This window comes from Sprattus sprattus (assembly GCF_963457725.1).
Source record: "Sprattus sprattus genome assembly, chromosome: 7".
NCBI classification, from domain to species: Eukaryota; Metazoa; Chordata; class Actinopteri; order Clupeiformes; family Clupeidae; genus Sprattus; species Sprattus sprattus.
In genome coordinates this window covers 12,605,209-12,631,663 of record NC_137926.1, presented here as the reverse complement: position 1 = coordinate 12,631,663, position 26,455 = coordinate 12,605,209, and the positions used below count along the sequence as shown (strand labels likewise).

At 40.4% G+C, this 26,455-nt stretch overlaps 1 protein-coding gene across 1 annotated transcript; it reads left to right on the top strand.

Annotated features, from left to right (window-relative positions):
* Positions 1-12,035: 12,035 nt before the first annotated feature.
* On the top strand, positions 12,036-26,455 carry LOC308368465 (FYVE, RhoGEF and PH domain-containing protein 6-like; the record flags this gene model as incomplete). Its single annotated transcript, XM_080842634.1, has 21 exons — positions 12,036-12,048; positions 12,851-14,900; positions 17,033-17,156; positions 17,328-17,395; positions 17,478-17,508; positions 18,557-18,708; positions 18,972-19,128; positions 19,263-19,350; positions 19,947-19,997; positions 20,159-20,217; positions 20,311-20,382; positions 21,538-21,606; positions 22,228-22,311; positions 22,393-22,472; positions 22,608-22,710; positions 23,163-23,303; positions 23,438-23,564; positions 23,727-23,824; positions 23,994-24,122; positions 24,434-24,582; positions 26,419-26,455. The coding sequence occupies 21 exons, from the start codon at positions 12,036-12,038 to the stop codon at positions 26,453-26,455; spliced, it is 3,882 nt and encodes a 1,293-aa protein (XP_080698760.1).

The window sequence follows — 26,455 nt, the reverse complement described above, 5'->3', positions numbered from 1 at the left end:
GCAGTATGGGGGGGGCAGCCAGATAGCTTAGCTGCAGAGGGTGCCACACCGGTTACTGAGCAGGTTACTGGGTGGGCTAGAGAGGGCATTGGTGTGGGATGCTCAAGCTACCCAAAATAGCTGGCCTGATCAGAGTGTGAGGCAGAGTTTTAAATGTAAGGTCTGTCAGAGTGCTGATCATACTTCCCATCCACACTATAACTGTGCTTTTTGAGTTTCAGTCCTGAGCACACACGCTGACAGTGCCAGGGTAGGTCACAGGGTGTGTTTCTTCTGTAGTGGGAACTACACAAAAGTCGTCTCAGGGACACACGACGACCATTTGGAGGAGGTTCGCTGGGAGGAAGGTGCTAAATGTTGGGCCATCTCTCATGTTCAGCAGTTAAAGGCTGTGTCTATGAGCGGTCAGAAGCCATCTCTCGTGTTCAGCAGTTGAAGGCTTTGTATATGACCGGTCAGAATCCCTTGCCTGTGCTTACTGACGACGAGCTGTACGACAAGGGGTGTCAAGACCCCACTCTCTGCAGAGTCAAATTCTTTGTTGACAGGGTGGTGCTCATCCAGGCGGGAGAGGGTGCATGAATCACAAATCATGGGGGACACTGAGAACTTTGAGGTGTATTTTAAAGAGTGTCTAAGAATCCTGTCACTAAAAATGTATATCTGAATTTCTGAAGTGCTTAGATGTCTGGTGCTCAAAGGTATTCATGATGAGGCAGATCATCAGGGCCAGCAGCGTACTATGTGGCTGGCCAGACAAAGATTTTACTGGGACACACTTGAGACGTTCACCTATACAAGAGGCGGGTAGTTAGCAAAGCACTAGCAACTGAGGCTAGGTCCTCTGTCGTTTCCATTGCTATCTCAGCTCCTTTAGAATAAGTCTGCATTAATTTCTGGCCAGCAGAAGATTCTTATAACAAGTCTATTGATCTCTGAGCACTTTATAAACTGGACCGCGCATATCCCTTCCCTAATCAATTTACTAAAACAGTAGCTTGTGTTCTTGGAATAATGTATTCTGCATGTATGGGTTTCCTGCATGTATTCATTCTGATCAAGGGGCAAACTTTGACGGCTCTTTAATTGCAGAGCAACTCTTGAAAGATGAGGTAGAGAAACCTCACACCATGCCATATCACCCCATGGAAAATGGTCATGCAGAGAAAATGAACCGCACTCAAGGGAACATGATTCAAGTTCTACCATCCAGGTTAAAGATCAAGAGGCCTCAGATGCTTAATAGTCTTAGCATGTGATTGCACCATACACACCTTGGCTCAGTCCAACACCGAAACAGCAGCTTAGGCAGACAGAGCTGTAAAACAGGTAAGCAAAAGCATTAGCCTGTTAATGTTGGTGTCAGAGTCCTGCTGGCCAACAAAGGTGAAAGAGGTAAAAGGAAACTAGTAGATAGGTGGGATGGCACAATATACATTGTTGATTCTTAGAATTCCACCATTCACATTAATCAAATCAAGAGTCCACCAGGCAGTGTGAAAACAGGGCATAGATACCTCATCAGTTTACTTTTTGCCACTTCATGATGGAGATTTCACTTTTCATTTAGATTTAGATTTTTGTGTTTATTCCTTTTTTTATGAGGTAGCACTTCTGCCATGGTTGCTGTGGGAAGTACACTCCAGGTGTAGTCTGTCAACTTCCTTTTGCTGAGGGCCTTTTTGTCCTTATTTGGGGTTCTCTCACCTGCAATCTATTTCTTTTTATCGCGTCACATTTTCCCACCAACACAACGCAGAAAGGGAGACCACACTCCCGTTACACAAGTAACAAGTAGGCAACAGCAGTAGACTCTGTCTTGAGAGGTCGGACGGCAGTGACTACAATGATGACCTAAATTAATTCAATGATGAATTAACATACGCCTACTTATATTTTAAGCTGACAAAAAATGTCGACCACACAAACATCTAAGTTATTTCCCTCATTAGTCTGGTATTTTTCTCATTAAGGTCTTTACAACCTACCATCTGCAATGACGGGAAACATGGGACCCGTGTTTTTCTTTGACCAGGTGAGCTAATCCAATAAAGCATGTAATAACGTAGTCAAATTAGTGTACATCATTTGATCACTACTTTTTAATTACAAGCTCATAGCCATTTCATCATTTTAGCCAACCGTTGTCAAACGCCGTGTTACTGAACAAGATGCAGATACAGAGTCATCTGTTAAAAGGTATGTTTTTAGAGGCTACTCACTAATAGCGATTTCAAATTAAGAAAAGAGAAAATGGACAGCATTAGGTTCCTTACTTATTTTCTCTTACCCTTTACAGGTTGTCAACAAACTTAGACGCCGTCAACCAGGAAGATTTAGCCAGTATACTAGACACAAATGCGCGGGACAGGATCCATATCGTGGAACAAAAGGATAATATGTACCATCAGAGAGAGGACTATGTGGGTCAAGACATTAACACTGAGGTGACAGAGAGGCAAAATGATATCTGCTTCATAGAGGAATACAAACGCACTGCTCCCCAAATGCTTACGGATTTGGGTTTGCTTCTTTGCCGTTACGCACAGCGGGGAGAAGACGTCTTCCCACGGGGACTGGTAAATATTCTAAACTACACATGGAAAGAACTGACTGCAGATGCCCACCCCAAAACAAGCAGCCCTTCACAGACGAACTTGAGCAAACAACGAAAAGAAAGAAAGTCTGGGGCTTCGCTGAGAAAGAGCAGAAGTAAAATTCACGCAAAACGTGTGGGAAATGAGCCGCTGGAAAGTGTTGATGGACCTCCAACTAACCTTAAACAGACGTCGGCTATGAATGACTATACAGGTAAATTGTTCGATCAGAACGAAGATAGACTTTACATTAAAAAAAAAATCAGCAAATATGAAATGAAACACCCACAGCATACGCCAAAACACTTAAGAGAGTTAATGAAAGTTGTGTTTAAAAAAAATAAACATTCACATTTATCAGATACAAAGTCATCACATTTATCAGATACAAAGTCAGCACTCAAGGGAGCTAAGTATACAGGCTATCTGGTTACTGTCTGCTGTGATGAAGTGATGGGATAAGTTTACATAGGACTACTGTGACACCACAGAACAAAGGGTTTATAGCATATCAAGCTATTTCTGTCCCTCTCCTTTCGCATTCAGAATATAAGTGAATATAAGTGAAATTGCATATCATTGTGTTGTAGAATAACACATAGGCCTACCATAAAACTGTAATTACAAATGACTTGTGTTGTTCTCTGTATAGATGATATATGGTCCACAGAAACATTGGTCACTCACAGATGATTTAAATTGACCTGGATGCACTGTTATTGAACTGATTGGGCAGTTTGGATTAGGAAGAGTAAAGTAAAGGAGCAGACTATATTTGGACCATCCTGCTTAAAGTAACATGGAGATGGAGAAATGGATATCCAGGAATGTAAAGTTTGCTTGAGATCCCTCTCTGGCATTACATCGTTGGCTATATCTGCAGTTATTCCTTTCAGCACCTAGGTCTCAAGCAACCACAACCATAGGATTTGCAATGTCTTCCAAATTCTGCAAAGGCCAAGGTAACAATTCTAGTTGCTTGAATGGATAATTAAGTTAGAGAACACATACGCACTTATTTGTTGTTACCTGAGTAAAGTTTCTTCTATCTAGAATGGATCATACAGCCAGAGGATACAACTCCAAGTGACTCTCATTGGACCAGTTTATGCCAGTGGATTGTGGATAGGCTTCAGAAAACTCAAAAACCTTTGTGAGTAATGCTATGATGAGTTATCGCACATTGCATCCCTTGCAATATCACCTTTTGTAAATAGCATGCTTGTTTTATGACAGCCCAATTTAAAGATGCGGTAATTGCAACATATGACCTAATTAAAATATGTTTCATGTGTTTACTCCGATAAATGAATTAAGAGTTGTGCCAGTGGGGAGTGCAGTTCTCCTTCGTCATTATGGCGACTCCAAGAAAGACCGTGGGAGGAAGAGCACAAATAACAAAGTTCAGATGTTTGTTCTCCGAAATGGCACACCAAAAGTCCCTGTGCTGAGACTTGAGACGGCACCACTGCAGAAACTTCACTACAGGGTCCATGATGGAACATCAGTCATTTAGTATCCTTCCAGTATCTGTTATGTTTTAATACAACATCTCTGTTAGTATTTGTAATGGTGCATTGCAAATGGCACACACACACACACACACACACACACACATATTTAATAGAACACAATTTACAGTCAGACCAATGTTCTATGTGAGATTTAACAGAATCGTCTTTTTGTATGTGTCTTTCAAACTTGTATTTCGGCCAAATTCAAGAAGTGGTAATGACCTGGTGGATTTGTCTTTCATTGTGTCACTTTAGTTTAAACACATAATACGTATAAAGAGACTCCAACAAAGCCTATTTCCCCATGACTGCTTTTAATCAGCTATCCCTCAGGTCAAGTTGCAGTATGTCAGAGTCACTCTGGTTTGAGCTCTGGTGGTTTCTATACAAATGTCTTCAGTGATACATCCCCAGCCTGTGTTGTGGCCACTGTCACTGCGTTTGGTCATGGAACTGTCTCTCGTCCTCAGAGGTAAACATTAGATTGTTGTGTCCTTTGTAGGTTTAGAAACTAAATGTGTGAAAACATTCAGACACTAACCAAGAGGATTATTTTGCCATTGGATTTACCAGGTCAACATAGATAATACAATTGTCCTGATGGTGTGTGCTGTTTGTGATGTGTTTACACTTTATTATTTATGTACTGTATATAAATTACAAAACTAAAATTGTATAGTATATATGGTGGTATAGATTCACAATCCTTCCAAACCCAGAATCTTTCAACATTCAATTAGTATTGTCTTTGATTGCTTTCTCCAGTGGAGTGATTTCTGCTGTGTGGGATCAGATTGGGGGGATGACGTTGGACCCAACTGGGACAGTGATAAAGAAGTGGAGATGGTGCCCAGGGAAAAGATCAGGGGAGACAGTGGTCATAGAGGTGAGGTGCTCTCTCTGTCTTAAATCAGTGAATACCTCAGGACAATACACCAGTCCTTCATTTGCTCTCTGCCCTGCGGTTGTGTTTACTGTCACTTATTTAGTTAAATACATATATTTAATACACCTTAATTTAAAACTTAATATAAGTGCTAATGTTCTTGGACTTTTGCTTACTTCTGATAGACAAACCTATGGGAAATGTAGAAGTTGTGGGCCTTTTTAAAGACAAATTAATAAAAGACTGGAGTCCTAGTGCTAGTTTCAATTAGATATTCTAAGATCAGGTACAGGGGCCAAACAAAAAAAGTAAATAAATAGACACTTGTTTACTACATTGAAGACTATAATCCCAGACAGGGCCATCACACACTGACAGGCAGAGAGAGGACCCTGCACAGATGATGTAGTCGATGAACAGGTGGCCATGTGACTGCCTGTGTGAGGCATGTGATGAAAGAATGGGAGAGAAGAGGGGGGCACAATGGACTTGTTGAGTGACCCCTTGAGACTCAGCTGATCAAATTGCAGTATCACTGCCGGGTCCATTATGGCCCCGACATGATCCACTATCTGCTTTCCAAACATAGTTTATATTGAGGATTGACAGCCATTGTTTATCACTATTTGGTCTGGTTAGGTTTCAGCCCAGTATTATTGCAGGTAATTCCAATTCATGCTGCAGTTAGTGCTTGTAGAGTGTTTTTAATTACTCCACATTTAACAACATTTCTAATACTTTCCAACACTGGCATTTTCCTCAGGTAACAGAGGAAATTACTGTGAGACTATGCAGTGGCACCAACGCTAGCTTGATGTTCATAGCTCAGAATGAAACTGTCCAGCTCACATTACCTTTTCTGTCAAACCTGGACACCCACAACAAACAGGTTAGATGTATGTATGTGTTTTTAATATACATACTGTAAGTGCTGTGCCTGTTACAGTTGTTAAAGTTATTTGCAACCACCACTTTATTTCCAGTACCATTTTTATATTGTAGGGCATGTTAAAGGGAGGAAAACAGTACAATCAGCCAAAAAATATATTCTTCATTCTCTTAAAGAATATGTTGTTTGGCAGCCTTCTAGCACGTGCCAAAATGTACTTTGATTTAGGCTGTAAATGATAAGTAACTCACTGTAGAGTAACAAAACCCTCTGCATTGTCAAGATGTCGTCATCACCCAGTGAGGCCCTTCAGGTCGACCGGGAGGCCGAACGCCTGGAGGATCCTTCTCTGTTTCACCGGGGGGCCGAACGCCGGGAGGATCCTTCTCCGTTTCACCGGGAGGCCGAACGCCTGGAGGATCCTTCTCCGTTTCACCGGGGGGCCTGTCCCCTGCTCGAGCTGAAAAGGCTGCGGCGGAAAGCCAGGCACATTCTTGAGAAGTGGCTGCAGCACTACCGCATCATCACGGGTACAGCGGCGGGCAAAAGCTGACTCATGTGGGGCTTTAAGATAAAATCATGAAAGAGCTTTCAGGGATTATGTACATAGATTATAAACTTCACTTGTGATTTGTATTGCTGAGTAGTATTTCAACACGTTTGAGAATGAACATTAAATATGATTGTGTGTGTTATATGATCACATTACCGTGTTCATTTTGTCTTACACAGACTTGGAATTTGTATAGGTTTCTCCTAATGCTGTGTTCCATTAGGTATTTGTGGCATGGATATCAAGAGTAATTCACAGGCCCTATGTCAGCAGAGGCTGAAGCAGAAGACGCAGTCCGTACCTCTTCCCTCTTTGGGCTCTTTCATCCCAAAACACAGCAGCTCAGCTCAGACTCACAGAGATTCTGGGAGAGGACAGGCCACTACCAGACATGTCTATGCTCCTATAAGCCACTGCACACCTTCCTCATCAAAAACACAATGGTAAGGAAGACCACAAGATGACCATCTTATCATAGATGGCTATGTATCTCAATTCAAAACTTTGAACAGTGAACAATATAAAGCAATCCATCCTTATTGACAGCCTTGTGGCACAGATGAAGCCCCTGAAGGAAGACACTCAGCACTTCACAGACACTGGCACCATCAGGCTTCACAGTAACATCAAGCTAGAGTACAATTTGTGATTTTATTACTATGTTTTGGTGCTACCATTACCATAACATAACATTTTCCCTGTTTATCTCACCCATCTTAAAATTCTCTCTCTCTCCTTCAGTTCAGTTTTAGTTCCATGGCTCCCTGCAAACTGGCACCCCTCTTCCATGCCCCTGGATCCCTTTGGGTCTGCCATCCCCTGCCCTGTTGTTCTCCGAGCCATGCTGCAGCGAGACGAGAGCTGGCAGTCGTGCCGTTGCAGCTGCAAGCAGATACCCATGCTGACTGATGTGGAGTTTGATGCCTTCATAGCTGGGCAGGGATCTGACAGTGAGCAGATCTTGGTGGTTTGCATCTCCTCTATGCAGAAAGCACCCTCACCCTATTCATTCAGTAGTGACATACTGGATCAGCTTCACAGGAAGATGAACAAGAAGAGAAATATGCCATGCACTCAGGTAAACTCAGACATGTTATTCATCATGTGCTGTGTACATTTATACACATAAATCAAATCGGTTTGAGTAAGTGCAAGGTTCTGAAGGTTAAAAATTGAATGTATTTTAGAACATTATAGAAAATGTAATGCATTTTAGACATTTCAAGACAATTTTTGGGAATTATTGTACTGTCTGATCGCAAAACGCGATCATGAGTTACATGGGAAGGACATGACGGAGATGTGAGATAACAAGCAACTTCGAGACTACCCTTACTGGTTGACTTAATTGTAAGATCAGGGAACCGGTACTCTATAGCTCTTTGTGCTTTGTTTCTTCAGTGTCAGATGGATTCCTTCCGACTCCTCCGATACGAAGTTTCCAGTCCAGAGGCCCGGATGGAGCCCCACAACACTTTAATGCAGCGTAGACATAATGTGGCTCCCGGGATGTTCCTGGTCAGTATTTTGGCCCAAGATTTATTTATGCAGTTTAGTCATAATGCTCTAGAGGGCAGCGTTTACAGTGCTTCTTCAAAATCAAAACCAGTTATGTTTGTCACTACTGTTGGACAGAGGAAATGGTTCATTGGCATGTTGTTATGCTGAGGATGATCACTGTCACAGAACAATACTTCTCTTTTGTTGATAGAAGTGGTATCATTTTACCTTCCCGTCTCCAACAACCTACTCACCACTTCCTTCATATTATAGATAACCATTGTAAAGAACAGGTCAGATCAGATCACAATAAACCTGAGCTGTCATGTCCACGACAGAGTTTGATCTTAACTATTCTCAAAGATGGTTGTTGTTTTTGGAATCACTTGTGTCATACTATGTTGTCTTTATGTAGTTGGAAAAAGCTATTGTGTCTCAGGTGGATAAATTAACTGTTTAATCATCCTTAAAAAAAAATAGTTTTTACATATGCACAGATGTTGGTAAAAATGCCCACCTTAGGGATAATTACCACAGATACACTTATGACCTAATTTTAAACTTTAGGCCTACTACTGAACTTCCTTTAAATTGATGCAATCATCAAACTCATTTTTTACAGTTGAAAACTAATCCTTTTTAGATAATGAGAAACTGAGAAACATTTAATGATCTGAAGTGTGCTTTATTCTGACAGTGGTAACAACATGTTCTGTTGCAAGTTTGAGCAGGAGGTTTATTTAAATGTTTTCTCATTTGTTCTCCTCCACAGTTGTATCTCAGGGGCAGGCTTCTCTTTGCCAACTACATCTGCAATGGTTACAGCTGCTCTATCAGGGATCTTCAAAATCAGGTTGCCAAATCCAGGAGAGACTACCGCCTTGGCCACTTCCTACCTCCAGACTTTAAATTTAGGTACCATTGAAGCCAGCTTTTCATTATTGTCACATTGGTGCATAATCTCTGATTAGTAAAACATTTCTGATTCCTGTTCATTCACAACAGAATTCATGACGTACCCTAGACAACTCTAGACAAAACATTCTACAATATGTGCGCATCAACTAACACCAAACAAGCATCAGAGTTTCCTGATTATTGCTGTCAACTCTCTTTGTCAGTTCACAGTTGAGTAGAGGCACTATCCTTGGTGATTGCTCTACTCCAGGGCTAACAGATAAAACTTGTGCTGAATGAGGTCTGTGTATGAATCAGTTCCCTGGAATACACATCCCAAGAGCCAGGGAGAATATTTCAGCACTTTGAGAGGTATGGTTTAACACCACATCTAAGGAGCAAACATACCCTAAGTGTCATTTGTAAATCATTTGCAAATTTGTTGACAAATGCTACTCTATAATTTCGATTTGTTATCACCATTTCATACAGACCAAGAAGACTCTCTCTGCACTTCACCCTCCAGTAATTACTCCCCCTGGTATACTGTGTGTGGTTCGCTTGAAAGGCTCAGTATGCTTTCAAAGTATAGAGATGAGGTTAAACCTTTGAAGGGCAGCGGATTTGAAATCAGCCAACACGGTCACATTTTCTTACTGTCAAACCAGCCCTGCTATGGAAACAATCAGTGTAATTTTCTTGACTAAATAAGATCAGCTGACACCATCAATAAGCAAGGATGAAACTGCTACTCCACAGGGACTTTATGTTTCTGAGCAAATGTATGTTATGTTTAGATTCTGTTTAAGTTGGGAACTGTGTTGTTTAAAACGTTTTGGAATGTTTTTTATTCATGCCAGTTTTCATTTTTTTTAACAACATAATCTATCATTCTTTCCCTTATTCCAGGTGTGTTTTCTTTAACATAACATAAAAATACAATTTATTGTATGAAACATTCAAAAGTCCTTTTTTTGTTATTTTACAAAAGACAGTTGTTGGGCTTTCTGACTCTAAACATGTGTTGTCATCTTATCACAGTAAGATTTTCATAATTACTCTGGGTGATGTGGGGAGTCAGTCACATTACCATGTGACATGGACATGGTTCTCTTTTTGTATTTGGTGACATTTGCTGATGGAAAACATTTCTACCACAGCTTACATGACAACATTACCTCATAGATGATGTGGCAAACGCCATGAATAGTCTTCCTAGGGAGAAAAGATTACGGAAACATCACACAAACAGACTTATAACTTTTTGTTCCTCTGTCTCTCGTATTCAACCTCTTGCTTACTCACAGGGAAAAGTGAGGTCGGAGTTGCAGTTTAAGGAACAGTCTTGCTGTTTAACTGGCATAAACATTTTTAGAACTAACAATGTCAGCATGTTCAAATCTTCCATATAGAAACATTTGCAATATTAATATAGATTTGTCAGCTTATTTGATACAGCATTATCTGATCCTCAGGATATATTGGGGGCAATTGAATCAGTGTTAAATTTCATAACGTGTTATTGCCTTCATTCATGACTCAACAATTTCTTCTCTGATCACAGTATAAAGTCACCTTTCTGAAGCCGACCTCTCTTTCAATTCGATGTTTAAATACCGCCTACAACATACGATTAGTCAGAAGAAAATTTTTGCTCAAAACCTCTATCATCACGCTTCCATGAGATTCCTATTTCAACCCCTGACCCTAGTCATAACACCTAACGTCCTAACCCTACTACAAACATAAATCTAAGCCTTTTTGTACTCTTTACCATCAGCAGAGTGTCCTTAGTTTGTAGGGAAACCTCAATAACGTGGAACCAATAGTGGTTTTAAATGGGAGTCCTGAAAGAATTACACTGGGAATTACTACATTTCCACTTGAAGGTAATGGCCCATGGTGAGACCAGGGACAGGATGCTGGCCCCCACGGGAGGATGTTGAGGTTTCACCGCCCTGCCCATCTCACATTCTCCTGAGCAGGTGACAGACAGGATGCATCAGATTTTAGTTACAAATGTGGCATGGGAAGGAAGGCTACACCATCAGACTTCTCCCATCATAAGTACACAAACAGGGCCATGGCATTAAAGCATGGTTTACCTCACTGTGGCACAAGTAGTCTTCTCTGTTCAGCTAAACAGAGTTTGGATATGTAAGCTCCAATGCTGAGATTTAAGTCAAGTTTAAGTTATGTCATTGCCAATCCATTCATATACGAAACACAGGATTATTGTTTCAGCTGCATATGTCTGGAAAGTTTGTCGAGGCCTTGGCTTATGGTGGAAATTGGCACATCACGTATTTTTTCGCGCGAGTTTTATCATCTGAGAGGTTGCACATTTAGTTGAAAACCAATGTCGCGCAATATGATCAACATCATTTCCTGAGTGAACACAATAATGACTTGTAACTTCTGGTTTCTTGTGACAAACATCAATTTTCGGAAGAGCTCATATCAGAATAACGCCGTAGTAGTGGGAATATCACTTTAAGTGCCCCCCCCCCCCACACACACACACACACACACACACACCCACACCTCGAACAAACCTGACTGATTCATTCACTATGGTGACAGTCCCCTCGAGGTCACAGACTTAAGGTTTCTCTCAGCCTCAGTACACACAACAGCCTGTAGCGTTTGCTTTGTACTAGGCTACTGACATTATGCCATATCGTTGATACGGACACAGGGTTCCTGCTGCCCTGTTGATGTTGACCAAACCGAATATTTGAGTTCACTCTCGGTTCATTAACTCAGTTGACAATTGGTAAAATGAAGAAATATGTTGTGTGACGAGTTCGTGAAATTGGCATCGTCTAAGCTATACGATAGGCTGCCTGGTGTCATTTTTAAGTATGACATTTTAAAATATCGTGCTTAGTCTTACACTTTTGGTGCGGCTGATGATGAAAGAGAGTCTGGGGAAAGAATACAACATTTAGCTCCTCTAGCGGGGAGTTCAGCTACTGACAACGCACCTTCATTCGACTTTCGACTGGGCAGGCTGTTCAGACAGAGGAGGAAAGAAATAGTAAAGCACATGCGAAATTGAAGAGGAAATTATCCTTGCCCATGAAAACGAAACGGATGAAATCTCTATCGCACTTACAATGTGAATTCTACTTCGGAAGGGACCATTTGGATTATGTTGGAGGCGACTAAAGAATTGTGAAACTGCAGCTTTGTAACAATGATGAGAACAGGTAGGTTGAATACCCTTCAGTGATTTTTTTTTATTTTTTTTTTAAAAAAGTGGTTACTAGCCAGTAAGAGATAGGCAAGTATTGATCAACGATTTCCATATGTAGCATTTTTGTCTCTTAACCGGAATCTTACACCATAAAGGCGTTTGCTGTTTTCATATATAGACTGAGTGTTACCTTCGAACTATTCCATTTAATTATACCTTTAACTACATTTGCTACTGAGATGTAAAAGCACCTGACAGACTCTTTTGTCAGTGTGCTGTTTAACAGAATATCGGGGACAATTTTGCTGATGGGAGCATTTTTCTAGGGCTTATCCCTTTTAAACAATGTGTAAGCTGTACCTATAAAGTTTTTTTCCCTGTAAATCAGCAAGGATATGTAAATGTAGGATATATTTGTAGGCTAAATTTAGGCTATGCTAAAACCAACCAGTTTGACAACAACATTGCTTATTCACGTAGACCTATGTGTTTGTAGTTGCACAATGTGGAACGACAGTGTGTAAAAGAATAGCCTACCATTTGTCTAATTTAACACGATCGATCCTTTGTGATGGTTTTTATTGAGGCTGTTGTGTTGGGAACTGAAACAAATCGTACAAGTAGGCAATTGTCTAAGAGAATAACAGGCATTCTTCAATGTAATCCTTAACATTTTCTAGTTAAAAGCCTACTGCATGTGGTTTTCTGATTCCTGGGTATACTTGGAAAGGATTTGTTGTATTTTCTACTTTGGTGTTTATCTTAATCCTTGATATTATTTTCTTGCTTTTCTCATTTGTCATTTCATTGCTCAGGTGCAGAAAAACCACCTTTGGCACCCAAGCCAAAAGTCATTCAGAAACCAAAGCTAAAACCACCACCTGTAGCACCCAAGCCAGATGTACTTTCACAACCCCCATCAGTGGAGAAAAAAGGAGTTAAGCCACCTATTGCACCAAAACCATTCCTTTCCCAAAACTCCAGCTCGTCCTCACATGGGAAACCTCCACTTCTAAGGGCACATTCTCTTTCTTCACCACCAGAGAAATTAAGAACCGCTAGTAGTGTGGGTTTGTTAAATTCAAGAAATGGTGTACACCTGGGTCCAAAGAAACGTGAATGGGATTACATCATTCCAATTTGCGTCTGTGGTCGAGAGGATTGTGCACAATGCAGGCCAAAGGAGAACAGCAAACAAGCTATAACATATATTGCCCATCCAGAAAAAAGCCAGGGAAACAGGCAAAATGAAGGTTTCAAAAAGCCCATGCAAATATTTCGAACCCATTTTAACAAGGAGTCTGATGTGCCGGAGACCAAGAAGGGCCAACTCATCAGCGCTTCGAATTATAATAGCACACAGCTTCAGAGTGGGTTCAGCAATAATAATCACATGCAAAAGGCTCAAGAAGTGACTGTGGACCTGAAAAGTCCTGTTGAGAGGCTTACTGACAACCTTAACACAACTCATAGGAACATGACTGCCGGAATTAAAAGCACTTCGTTTCAAAGAACTTTGAGTGATGAGGACAATGGCAACACTCATTGTCAACTGTCAAGAACTTCTGCAGAACCCTCAGAGTGTCACAGGTTAGCCTCTGTGTCCACTTGTTCAAAGAATCACATTGGAGACTCCACTGGGTGCTCTCCCTCAATCCCAGCTGCCCCCAAAAAGGCACTTCCAGTTCCAGTACCCCGCAGACCCAGGTTACCCTCCCCGGAGCCACAGGGTGACACTAAGAAGGGCACAGTCAAGATGAGAACATTTAGTGGTATGGACCTCACAGAGACAGTAACTTTGGCTGATGAAGTAAACACCACACTGGTTCCTAGTGAAAATGCCACCTTGTATGAATCTGTTGAAACAGGCTATGTGGAATTGCAAATACCCGTTCCTATTCCTAGACAGAAACCCCTAAACCTTGAAAAGCCTGCTCAGTTCGGACAGAAAGATATCCCAAACACAACTGAGTCTTTCTATGAATCAACTGAGTACTCCGTAGATGAGGAGGCGGAGGAGGGAGTCGAAAACAGTGACTATCAATGCACAGTTATTCAACCTAAACAGTTGAAACTTACTAATCAACTCACTGTGGCAACAAGAGTAAATTCGCCACCTGAAACACCACCAAAGACATCCACAGAAAATCAACATAGACAGCACCTCACGACTGTCATGTCCCAGAGTACAAAGACGAAAAAGCATAGCTTTTTGGGAAGAACTGAAGACAATCAGAAGTTTCTTAGTCCTGCATCAAAAGAACTGGCTAATAAAAACAAGTCCATTGGAAAGCAAGTTTCTAATTTTACTCCTGGCATCACAAAGGGGAAACTGTTTGTTCAAAGCATAAAGCCAAGAGCCAAGTCTTTCACATCAGTGGATCTGCTTCGCCCTGATGGAATAAAAAAAAACTCTTTCCGAAGGTTTCTGGACATTAATATCTCAGGGAAAAAGCTGCCCAAACTTTTGACCAAACGGGGACAAGCCACTGATTGTGCGTCAGTGGAAATGGAAGAGTCAGTAGATGAGGACCCAAAAGGAGAGGGATGCCCTGCTGGAAAGGCCAAACCGTCCGTGGTACGGAAGCTCTCGTGTCCAATGATTGTAATGGAGCAGAGTGTGGATGGAGAAGATTTCTTCCCTGGAGCAGAAGCTGCAGTGGAGTATGAGAATTTCCCTATCTATGAGGATATTCCAGAATACATAAACATTCCATCCTCAAATACTTTAGCTCCTTCCTCAGCCTCAAAGACCTGGCAGAGCTCCTCTTGGACAGAGGAGGACAACATTTATGAAGAGCAAGAACCTTATGAGCCTATAGGAGAGTACGCTGATGACGCACAAACATACAATGGATATGAGAGGTAATTATCAATGTCTATATGGAACACGGATCCCACATGGACTAATCATGTCCAGTCACAATCATCACCACACACCAGTATGTACACTGGAGTTGTTAAAACACTTAAAAGATTTAATATAAGATTTTCTCACAGTAGTCCCATTCACACTCCTAAATCAAGTGGATTAGAAGCCATCCACAATATCTGCTGTGCAGTAATGTCTTCGCAGACATCTTCGACTTCTCTTTGGGAATATAGCGCAGCCTTGGATACAATCGTCAGTGCAAACTTTAGCTGGTTATAAATTCTTCTAAATGAGTCACCATGCCCTTAGATATCCACACCTTCATTCTTATATCTGACACAGTCATTATGATGTGACAATAATGTTGTGAGGGCAAGTGACAAGGTGGAGTGCAGCCTTAAGAAGAATGCAAAGTATTCCAAATACATTTGAATGTGTCTGGCAGGTCGTTTCCATTTCTTTGCGTTTCAAGACTTTCATAGCAATTCACAGTATCATACCTCCAGACTTGAATTCGGTAAAGCCTTGGTAAACCTTGTGCAAATTAAATAAAATGAAAATAAATATTGTCCTGGTAACAATGATCTGCAGGTCATTGAAATTGTAGTTATCATCTGTTGGAATATTACTTTGTCAACACTCCGGGATAATACTTTGCACAATAAAAATCTTGTGTTAAGCAACAAATACCCTCTACTAAGAGGCTTGTTTGCAAACGGTGCTCAGAAATGCTCACGTCCACATCAGTAAGCTGCTCAGTGGGGTGGTGCATACAAACTCTAAAATCTGAATGTTCAGAATGTTAATGTCTTATGTAGTTTGTCCCATTCCACGATGAGGTGGGAGATGCTCTGGTCTGTCAGATCAATCTATTGGTTCATTTGAAGTAAACAACATTGTTGCTATGACATTGAGTGACAAATGACAAGGCCTACTTTCTAGAATTTTAACAGCATGATTCATATTGTCTTTGTTGTACAACAGTAGTTGCGTTAGTCTGTTTGTGTAGAGGTTACAATCTTATATTCTTGTTGTGTTTTGGTAGCCTGGTATAACCAGACCCAAATTCACTACATGCACAGAAAGGGTGTGGCCACGCTACACTGAATTGTTTCCAATCTTTGCATTCAAATGGGCGTAGACTTTGAGTTCATTTTGAAACCATTGGACCAGCCTTTAACCAATTGACATTGCCTAGTAGTGGATTGCTATGCTTCAAACCTTACCACTAACAGTGCAAGTTGATATATTAGCCTTTTCCCAAACCCCGTTGGCAGTTAGTGAGGAAACAATGTTTTTACCCTTGATGAATATATTCATACATTCTTCTGGCTCCAGTGTCCGGCTTCAATTATTTGTTGTTTTCTTGCACTTTTACTACTGTTTGTATCGTTTCGTCTAGCTCTAGCACTGCCGCCATTGTTGTTACTACATTTAAAAAAAATAACTCAACTTCAAAATCGTCGCACTTAGCCACTCCACTGGACGCCACTTGGTCTGCCCTTCAGAATGGCTGAGCGATTCATCTTGCGAATAGGGTTTCCAGACTATAATCTCAGGAAAACTGATCTGAGAGCAATAGGTGGGCAGAGCCAGGCTAGTGTTTTGGTGCGGCCTTGTACTCTTTAAAATCGTATCCAGTATAGGGACAGTGTTAAACCAGAGTCTATACAGCTCTGTATGCACAGCTTGTTATTCCATTAAATCTAGCCTTAAACTACATGAGATGGTAAGGAAAGTCACAGGACAATGTTGCATGTTACAGATACCATAGATGATGCCTCAATGCAATAACTCTGGGTATTTACAATCCACTTCTCTGTTAACTGTAGGTTTTCTAGATTAGCCTTTTCAAGAGGGATAGCTCCACAAGATTACCATAAGCTCTCACTCCAAGTGCCTTTTACCATGGCATTACAAAACATGTGATTCTGTTTGTTAAAAACCAGTGAACAGAAAATGCTATTGTCCAAATTTGACCTGGCATCTGATCAAACATACACTGCTGACTTCTCAAAATGCTCTTGTGCATTAGTAGTGAACACAAAATTACAACTGTGTAAGGATGTTTGTGTTCAATGCCTCTCTCTATGGAAAGTGATAAAGGTTATGTGTGTTTTCACAGGGACAGTGTTGAGGAGGATGTGGGTCAGTGCTATGGACACTCTGAGGAGGAAGTCTGTCACAGCTCAGAGTATGAGGATGATGGGAGTTCAAGCTCAAGCAAAGAGGACCATGAGGAAAACCACGTGAGTCTGTTTGTGGACTTGTTATGTTTAATGCAGGTGCATATTTGAACTGAGGTAAAAGTTGAAGGTGTGGATACAATTTGCAGATGCATGAACTAATACAAGCATACCATATGCCTCATATTGGTCCCATAGAGACAAATGCATAATAATAAACTGGTCTTTTATCAGCACGTTGGGGGAAACAAGAAGAACAAGGTTGTTCATATTGCCAGGGAAATTATGAGTTCGGAAAAAGTGTAAGTTGCTATGCTACAGGAATATTATTTCTTCTATTTCCAGTTACCAAGAAAACCGTAATCATTTAATTTCTCCCCATAGGTTTGTGGATGTTCTGAAGCTTCTCCATATTGTAAGTAGTTGAAAGCAACTGTAAGACCTATCCTTTAGAAAAGGGTTTGTCAGCTTCTCGCTGCCAACTGTGGTGTTGTGGTGTTTTATATATTTATTGTATGCTACAGTGTGTGACAGTGCCCTTCATTTATTTGTCTTAGATTTATTTAGCTGTTGCGGCACACCCCATGTGGTTCACATGCACATTTTTAGTCTTAAAAACAGACTGAATTTCTGGCATTTTTGTTGGTTTTGTTCAGCTCTTTAGTGGTTGTATGGGCCCCTAAATACATGATCTCTTCTGTCTCGGCCTGCTCTAGAGTGTTGAGACTGTGGGTGAATTCTGTGCCCTCTGTGCTGTTTTGACCAGACAAGGGAAATGTTGAACTCATTAAGAAGTGATCTTGGGAATATAGCACCCTCAGTTTGTGCCCCCTTCCAGACGTTTTTCAGACTGCATGGTTTTTAACTACAAGCCATGATATTTGAATGGTAAAACATATTGTGTGTATACAGCTATAGCACGTATGCACTAGGGCTGGATACCATTTGCTGACAGATGATTTTGTGATCTATTTTAGTGCATCACAGAAAAGGGAACTGCCCTGTCCACCCTTATATGTAGAGGTAAATACATCAGCCTCTGTCTGAATCACAAGTGGACATTAGACTGGAGGGGCTTCTGACAGGCACGTGTGCCTGAAATGCCAAGTGCTGTATTTGATGCTGAGCATATGCATTTGGAAACCAAAAGGCACCACGCAAATCTACTAAGCTGTACCAGGCGGACCCTTGCATTCAAACCAATGCTGTCGTTAAGCTGTCAGAACCCAAGGCAGCTGTCCATGTGCACGTGGAGAAGGAGAGCTAGGCCATATTTTATGGGTGTCACATTTGATTTTTTTGTGTGAGATTGTAGGGTGTTTCTTCAGAGGGGCAGAGTATTGCTATTGTTGTGCAAATGCACAATTAGAATAGTACTTTTTAGTATGTTCTGAGTGGTATTTTTGTACCTTTTTGGGTAGACTTGTTTGTCATTTTCCTTTGCACCTGTTTGTTTTTTGTAGGACTTCCGAGATGCAGTGGCTAAGGCCTCTCAACAGGCAAGCAAGCCTGTGATTGAAGAACGGGCCCTGAATCAGATCCTGTACTCCCTACCACAGCTTTATGAGCTCAACCAGGACCTGCTTAAAGAGCTGGATGAACGGGTGGCTCGATGGTATCTGAGCACCGTTTGCATCTGTACAACCTTTATAGTCTTTGTTTACGCATACACCAGCAATAACAGATGAATAAATCCCATGAAACATTTAAGCTCTGAAAAGTATACTAATACTTATACCAATAAAGTAATATATAATATCTTTTACAGTATCAAGCACAAAAGCTCAAAGTTCTGTATAATCTGTGTGAATATAAATAATACATATAACACAAAAGCTGACACAGACTGCACATATAATTTCCATTTTTTTTACATAGGGATCCACATTCCCAGTTAGCAGACATCTTCGTTAAGAAAGGGCCCTATCTGAAAATGTACTCGACGTATATCCGCGAGTTCGACAAGAATGTGGCCCTGCTAGATGAACAATGTCGGAAGAACCCAGGCTTCGCTGCAGCTGTGAAGGAATTTGAAGTAAGTCAACCAGGCCAACCTGTCTGGTCAGTTGTGCCTTTGAAAAGTTTGTCTGGAACTGCCTGGTGTATTTCTGGGTGGTAATGATTTTCCAATGATTTTGCCCTACATACTCTCATTTGTTCTCGCCACAGGCAAGTCCTCGTTGTGCCAACTTAGCACTGAAGCATTACCTACTGAAACCCATACAGAGGATACCTCAATATCAGCTATTACTCACAGGTACACTGGGAGAGGACTAGTGTTTATGTCAATCAAGTTATACTTATTGATACATTCAGTTTGATTTACAGTTGTTGCTACCCTTAATGTACTATTGTGCAATCTTTGTGCTATCTTTCATTTCTAAATATTTTGTGTGATATTTTCCCTAAAGATATTTATAGTACATATTAATGTCACTGGTAGACAGCACTTGGCATATGGTGTGAATTCACCATCTTCAGGAGATGCTTATCATTTTATGGAGCACATGTTTTAAATTCACAATGGCCACTCATGCTATATAATCTCATTTGTAAATCCAGTAAAACATGTTGTTTACATCATGTTTCTGAGGCTAAATCCTGGATCATGAGAGACTGGCTGGCCTGTTCACAAATCCTCCTCCACAGAGTTCCTTACATAAAACATTCTTTACATTTTTCATAACCAACACTGGAATTCTGTACAGGGTCTTGGTGTTCTAAAACTGCCAATGTATCAAATCTGATTACACAGGCCTTTTTGTCAACCAAGTATCATTGCACATACATTTACATAAAGGTATAGTTCATAGTAAACCATTGTCTTTGCACTTATTTAATATATCTTTCCAGATTACTTAAAGAATCTCACAGAAGAGTCATCCGACTTCAAAGATACACAAGGTTGAGTAGCACAATACAAATAAAGTATCAGTGATGCTGTGCTATCCAAATGGAAGCCTTGTGGTAGTTCCTAAATATTATTATTAATAATAATAATAATAATAATGATACTCTAATTTAAATATTCTTATTCTCTGTACTCTCTCTTCTTTTTTGTACAGCTGCTTTAAATATTGTTAAAGAGGTAGCCAATCATGCCAATGACATCATGAAACAAGGGGTAAGGGCATAATCCAATTTTATATAAATGTGTATAATAATCTGGGGAGGTGATATAGCGGAGTTTACTTCAGATTAATCTTTGTTTTCACAGGATAACGGTCAGAAACTCATGCAAGTTCAGTTAGCCTGCACTGGACATCAAGAGATTGTTCAGCCTGGCAGGGTGAGCTCCTTAGATCCTACACTACAGAGAATCTCAATTCTTCCCCTTGCCCCTTTTGCTTTGTCTTGTCTTTGTCTTAACCCTAGCACTTGCAAGTGTAAGGGCCAAGGGCTGAGATCTTTCCCCTATGAAATGAGACGCCACTCGGTTTCGGGTACGTCATGCGTGACTGTATGAGCTATGAAACTAGCGATTTAAAAAAAGTCTAATGAAGAACATGGTTGCAAATATATATGTATACAACTGTGTAGAGCACGAAACAAGACTGTCGTCATTTTTAAATTAATTATAAGCCAAAAATACTTACATGTAGTGTATGTAGCATGATAGCTGGCAAGCTACCATATAAGCCAATGGAGTGGTGGTATACGCGCTAATTGTATCCTAAAACTACCGTTTGAAAGCTTCAGTTAAGACCTACAATACTATGCATCGTTCGAGTAGCACATTTCAGATCAAACCGAGTCATTATAAACATATAAAAAGTTGTGTATATAGCTTTATTCATGTAAAATATTCCTCGCTTCAAGCAGTCATGTTTTTTTGAAAATTCCCGAGCTGGTTTCGCGGTGTGCTCTGTGATAGCCCTTGGAGGAGCAAGGTAGCTCTCCGATCATCTCAAAAACGAGGGCCATACACCCCTTAATCTTACCACTTAATCTTGATCAAATTGGGTATTGAGACACCACTAGTTCTCACATGAACGCGCAACTTCAAGGCTAAGGGGGAAGATAAGGGGTAAGGGGAAGTATTGAGATTGGGCCAGAGTGTATTCTATTCTTTAATATTCTATTCTATTCTACACTTGCCCCATTCATTTAGCTACAGTCTATTTCTATTTACATACTCAGGAAGTAGTGCCATCATAATGTGATGAAATGTTACTGTCGTCATCATACACCAGTTTAAACCCAAAACCATTAATTCCTCTTTCTTGCCCAAAAATTGTTTTACCAACATGCTTTCATATGCTTCATCTGTGGCCAAGTTTTCCTTTTGGTTTCTTATAGATCACAGTTTTGCCATGACTGGATGAACATTTTTAGTCATTTACTATTCAAAAACCGAGAAACAGTTTGAAACCAGAGTAAAGAAAATTAGGAGATGTACTTGTGCTCAAATGACTCTGAGGTAATGGGATTTCTGTCATTGCAGGTGTTCCTGAAAGAGGGTATATTGATGAAGCTTTCAAGGAAAGTTATGCAGCCACGAATGTTTTTCCTGGTAAGACACGTAAAAAACGTAGTGTTCTGGCTGTCTTATAATTGCCACAATATACAGACACAAATAATCCAACTGATATCCTTCCTTCTGCATGGAGTACCCCCTAAAGTTGTTGGTGGTGATGAAATGGTAGCACATTCAATTTCAAGTAGGAAAAATATTAGGAAAGGTTCACTTAGTATCTGTTTCAGGCTCGATCCCTGGGCTGGAGTGTTTCTCAGGTCACTTTGGGACCATGGGTCAGACTGGGAGTGAGATTTAGGAAGTTAGTGTACAGGGGGCGTACAGGTACAGAGCTGTGTGGTGTGAGCCGTGGGCCACGCCATGGGTTTTGGCCAATCTCACATGATCATCGTTGCAGCGTGTGATCACAATGCAGAACTGGCCTCCTCTGCAAGTTACAGTCCACCCTACTGCCATCTAGCTGTTCACTGATTCCATTGCACAGTTGTTACATTTTGATTGGCATTTTGTAAAGTCTGACTATTTGCCCAGACTACAAACCCCTATTCCATTTACCATTAGTTTTCCTACACACAAATGCTATAATTATTCCATAAATATACTCAAATAGCTTTGCACATGTTGTAGTTACTACAAAACTCTATGCTCCTCTCCTAGTTCAATGATGCCTTGCTCTACACAACTCCAGTCCAGTCCGGGCAGTTCAAGTTCAACAACATGCTTTCTCTGGCAGGAATGAAGGTGGGTTGGTTCACAATAAAGTCTAAATCTGCATCGCATTGTCAGTATGAGATTTTGTAATGTATGACACAACATCTGCAGGTCACCAGGCCCAGTCAGGAGGGATACCAAAATGAACTCAACATTGAGAGTGTTGAACGCTCTTTCATTCTGTCAGCAAGGTACTAATAACACAGATAAGTCATTTAAGACCTGTGAAATATGCTAATTGCTTTGTTAATGGCTTTTTCTGTAATATTATATTATAATACTGTTCAGATCTTCACCTCACTGTTTTTTCTCCACTCTCTTCCTAGTTCCGAAGCCGAACGAGATGATTGGTTGGAGACCATCTCTACTGCCATAAGTGAATATACCAAGAAGATGATCTCCTTCATTTCAAACAGATTCCAGGAAGAGGTCAGCTGCCTTTACTATCATTTTGTGGTTTTAAGGTTCAGATTTTACAATTAGACTTAATGTCTTCATTGAGTATTATATTCATAATCATGTGTATATTGGCTCTCTTGTAAAAGAAAAAAAAAAAATAAATCTTCACATTCTCTTAAAGATAATATATATATACAGTACCAGTCAAAAGTTTGGACACACCTTCTCATTTTTTTGTGTTTTCTTTACATTTATTATTTTCTATATTGTACATTTATACTGAAGACATTTAAACTACGTAAGAACACGTATGAAATTATGTTCTAAACAAAAAGTGTTATCTACCATGTAGAAAATAATAAAAGTAAAGAAAAAAACTTCTCAAAAAATGAGAAGGTGTGTCCAAACTTTTGACTGGTACTGTATATATATATATATTATCTTTATAGTTTAAGTATAACTAGAGGATCTTCTGTGTGCAGGGAGAAGGAGATGATAGTGGGGCCCTCCTGGGCTCTAAAGCCCCAATTTGGATCCCTGACCTGCGTGCCACCATGTGTATGATCTGCACCTGCGAGTTCACCCTCACCTGGAGGCGACACCACTGCAGAGCCTGTGGGAAGGTGAGATGTTTCAGACAACATAGGAAGTTCACTTCTTCAAATGGGGGTGCATCTGAAAAAACATTTGATTCCTATGAATGGTGGAAATTGGGATTAGGCATTTGAGGCATTCATCTGGCATCTTCTTGTGGCAGGTGGTGTGTCAGACTTGTTCGTCTAACAAGCATCACCTAGAGTACTTGAAGAACCAACTTGCACGAGTGTGCGTCCAGTGCTTTGTCACTCTACAGAAGAGGACCGTTTACCTGACCCATGGCACAGGTATTATAGTTTGGCTTTCAAAATAAGTTATCCGTCTGTTGGGATTGATAGACAGGATTCTTCAGGAATACAAAAATATGATTGCGGTGATGTTACATTTATTTGTGTGCAAGTTTCTATTTATTTGAAGATTAAAACATATTCCAACTCCTTCATTCTAAGGTGGCCAGGTCCAAAGCAATGCCTCCCCATCAACTGGCAAATCCCCAGGGGCCTTCCCCTTTAGGAGGCAGAAAAAGATCCCTGCAGCTCTGAAGGAGGTTGCTACTCCACTTTATTCTGCACAATAGAGTTTCAAAGTTGAAACCTCTTTCAGTTGTTTAAAATATATCAAAGATGTTCACAGAGATGAAAGAAATTTTTTCACATTCCATCGATCAACTGTGGCGGCCATTTTATTGCTTGATTTAGTTGCTTTCCACATTTTAGGTGTCGGCGAATACAGATGACTCATCAATGAGCGGCTACCTAGAGAGGTCAAAGGGTAACAAGAAACAATGGAAAAGATTTTGGTTTGTCATCAAGGATAAGGTCCTGTACACGTATGCTGCTAGTGAGGTAAGAGTCATTGTAAATCAGATCTATCTTTAACCTTGTTGAACACCTTCCTTCGTTTAGTTACAACATCTTCACTGGTATTTATTTAGTGTCTCTTTTAAAAAAAAATGTATCAAAATGATTGCTTGCCCCAGAAATCCTCCAAATTAATACTATACAATATAATCTTCCAAGCAAACAAGCGTACTTGGCACAAACTTTACACATATTCTTGATAATACAGTTGGTAAACTAAAACCCTACAAAAGAAGCCTTTTTCAAAGGGAACTGAGGAACACTATTATTTAGTGATGTTATTGTTGTTGTTTTAGGATGTGGCCGCTCTTGAGAGTCAGCCCCTTCTGGGATTCTGTTTGATGGAGGGGAAGCCGGACCCAACACAGACCCTTCAGTTCAAGCTGTACCATAAAGACACCCTCTATTACCTATTCAAAGCTGATGACACTCATACTTTGCAACGGTACGATTTAAATCCAGTTCTCTTCAGATTTACGAGTTGCTTCTCCAGCAAAGATTTGGCAAGAAATGTCTAAAGATCATGTACAACTATTTAATTTTACTATTTGGTTTTAAAAGGAGGGATATACAGTCCCGCTCAGCATTATTGGCACCCCTAGTAAATATGAGCAAACAGGCTATGAAAAAATATGTCTTTGCAGTTTATCCTCTTGGTCTTCCACTCAAAATATTCACAAAAATCATACCTTTTCATTGAAGTAAAATTATTGAAAGAAAAAAAAACTGTTGACATTAAATAAATATTTTTCCCCAAAACATGTGTGCCACAATTATTGGCACCCCTAGGAAAATCTTATAATTGAAATCTAACTGAAGTATATTTCCAGTCATGTTTTACATTTTTAAGTTCACCTGTTTGATTAGGAACTCTTAAAAGGTCAACCATGACTTCCTGTTCCACTGGCGTACAAATATGAGGTGACACAGGCCGAATTCCATAAGTCATTCATCACTATGGGAAAGACTCAAGAACACAGTGACACAGTGCGATGAAAATTTGTTAAGCTGCACAAATCAAGAAATGGACATAAGAAAATCTCTAAACAGTTGAAAATACCCATTTCCACTATCATGGAAATAATAAAGAAGTTTAAAGCGATGGGAGATGTTAAGAATCAGCCTGGAAGATGACGTGTGTGTACATTGACCCCACGCACCGTGAGGAGGATGATTCGACTGGCAAAATAATCTCCAAGGGTCACAGCTGGAGAATTGCAGACATTATTTGAGTCTTGGGGTCACAAAGTCTCCAAAACTACCATCATATGCCACCTACATCACCACAGGTTGTTTTGGAGGGTTGCCAGAAAAAAAGCCTCTTTTGTCAATCAACAGCCAACCAAAGTGCCTACAGTTTGCCAAATGTAAGTCCGACTTTAATGGGACCAAGTTATATGGTCAGATGAGACCAAAATTAAGCTTTTTGGCAACAAACATCAAAGGTGGGTTTGGCGTTGACAGAAAGATAGCCATACAGAAGAGCACCCCATACCCACTTTGAAGTATGGTGGCGGATCTCTGAAGGTGTGGGACTGTTTTTCTTCCAAAGCCCCTGGACATCTTGTTAGGATACATGGCATCATGTACTCCATCAAATACCAGCAGATATTAAATAAAAACCTAACAGCCCCCCTCTAGGAAGCTTAAAATGGGCTGTGGTTGGACCTTCCAGCAGGACAATGATCTGAAGCATACCTCAAAATCAACACAAAAATGGTTCACCGACCGCAGAATAAAGGTTTTGCCATGGCCATTACAGTCCCCTGACCTGAACCCCATAGAAAAACTGTGGGATGAGCTGAAGCCGAGTCTACAAGCGTTGACCTCAGAATCTAAAGGATCTGTAAAGACACTGTATGTAGGAATGGTCCCAGATCCCGTGCCATGTGTTCAGCAACTTCATCACGCATTAAAGAAGAATACTTAGAGCTGTTATCTTGGCAAAGGGAGGCTGCACAAAACATTTAATCATGGGGTGCCAATACCTGTGCACACATGTTTGGGAGAATAATATTTATTTAATGTAAAAAAAAAAAAAATCTTTCAATTATTGTACCTCAATGAAAAGGTAAGATTTTTATGAATATTTTGAGTGGAAGACCAAGAGGATAAACAGCAAAGACATATTTTTTCATAGCCTGTTTGCTCATATTTACTAGGGGTGCCAATAATGCTGAGCGGGACTGTATATGGTACTTTACTGAGAGGCCAGTTCAGTCCAGGTCAAGGCCAAAACATAAATTAATTATGATATAATGTTTCTGTTTTTCTTATACAGATGGACAGAAGCTTTCCAAGAAGCCACGGTTCTGTGA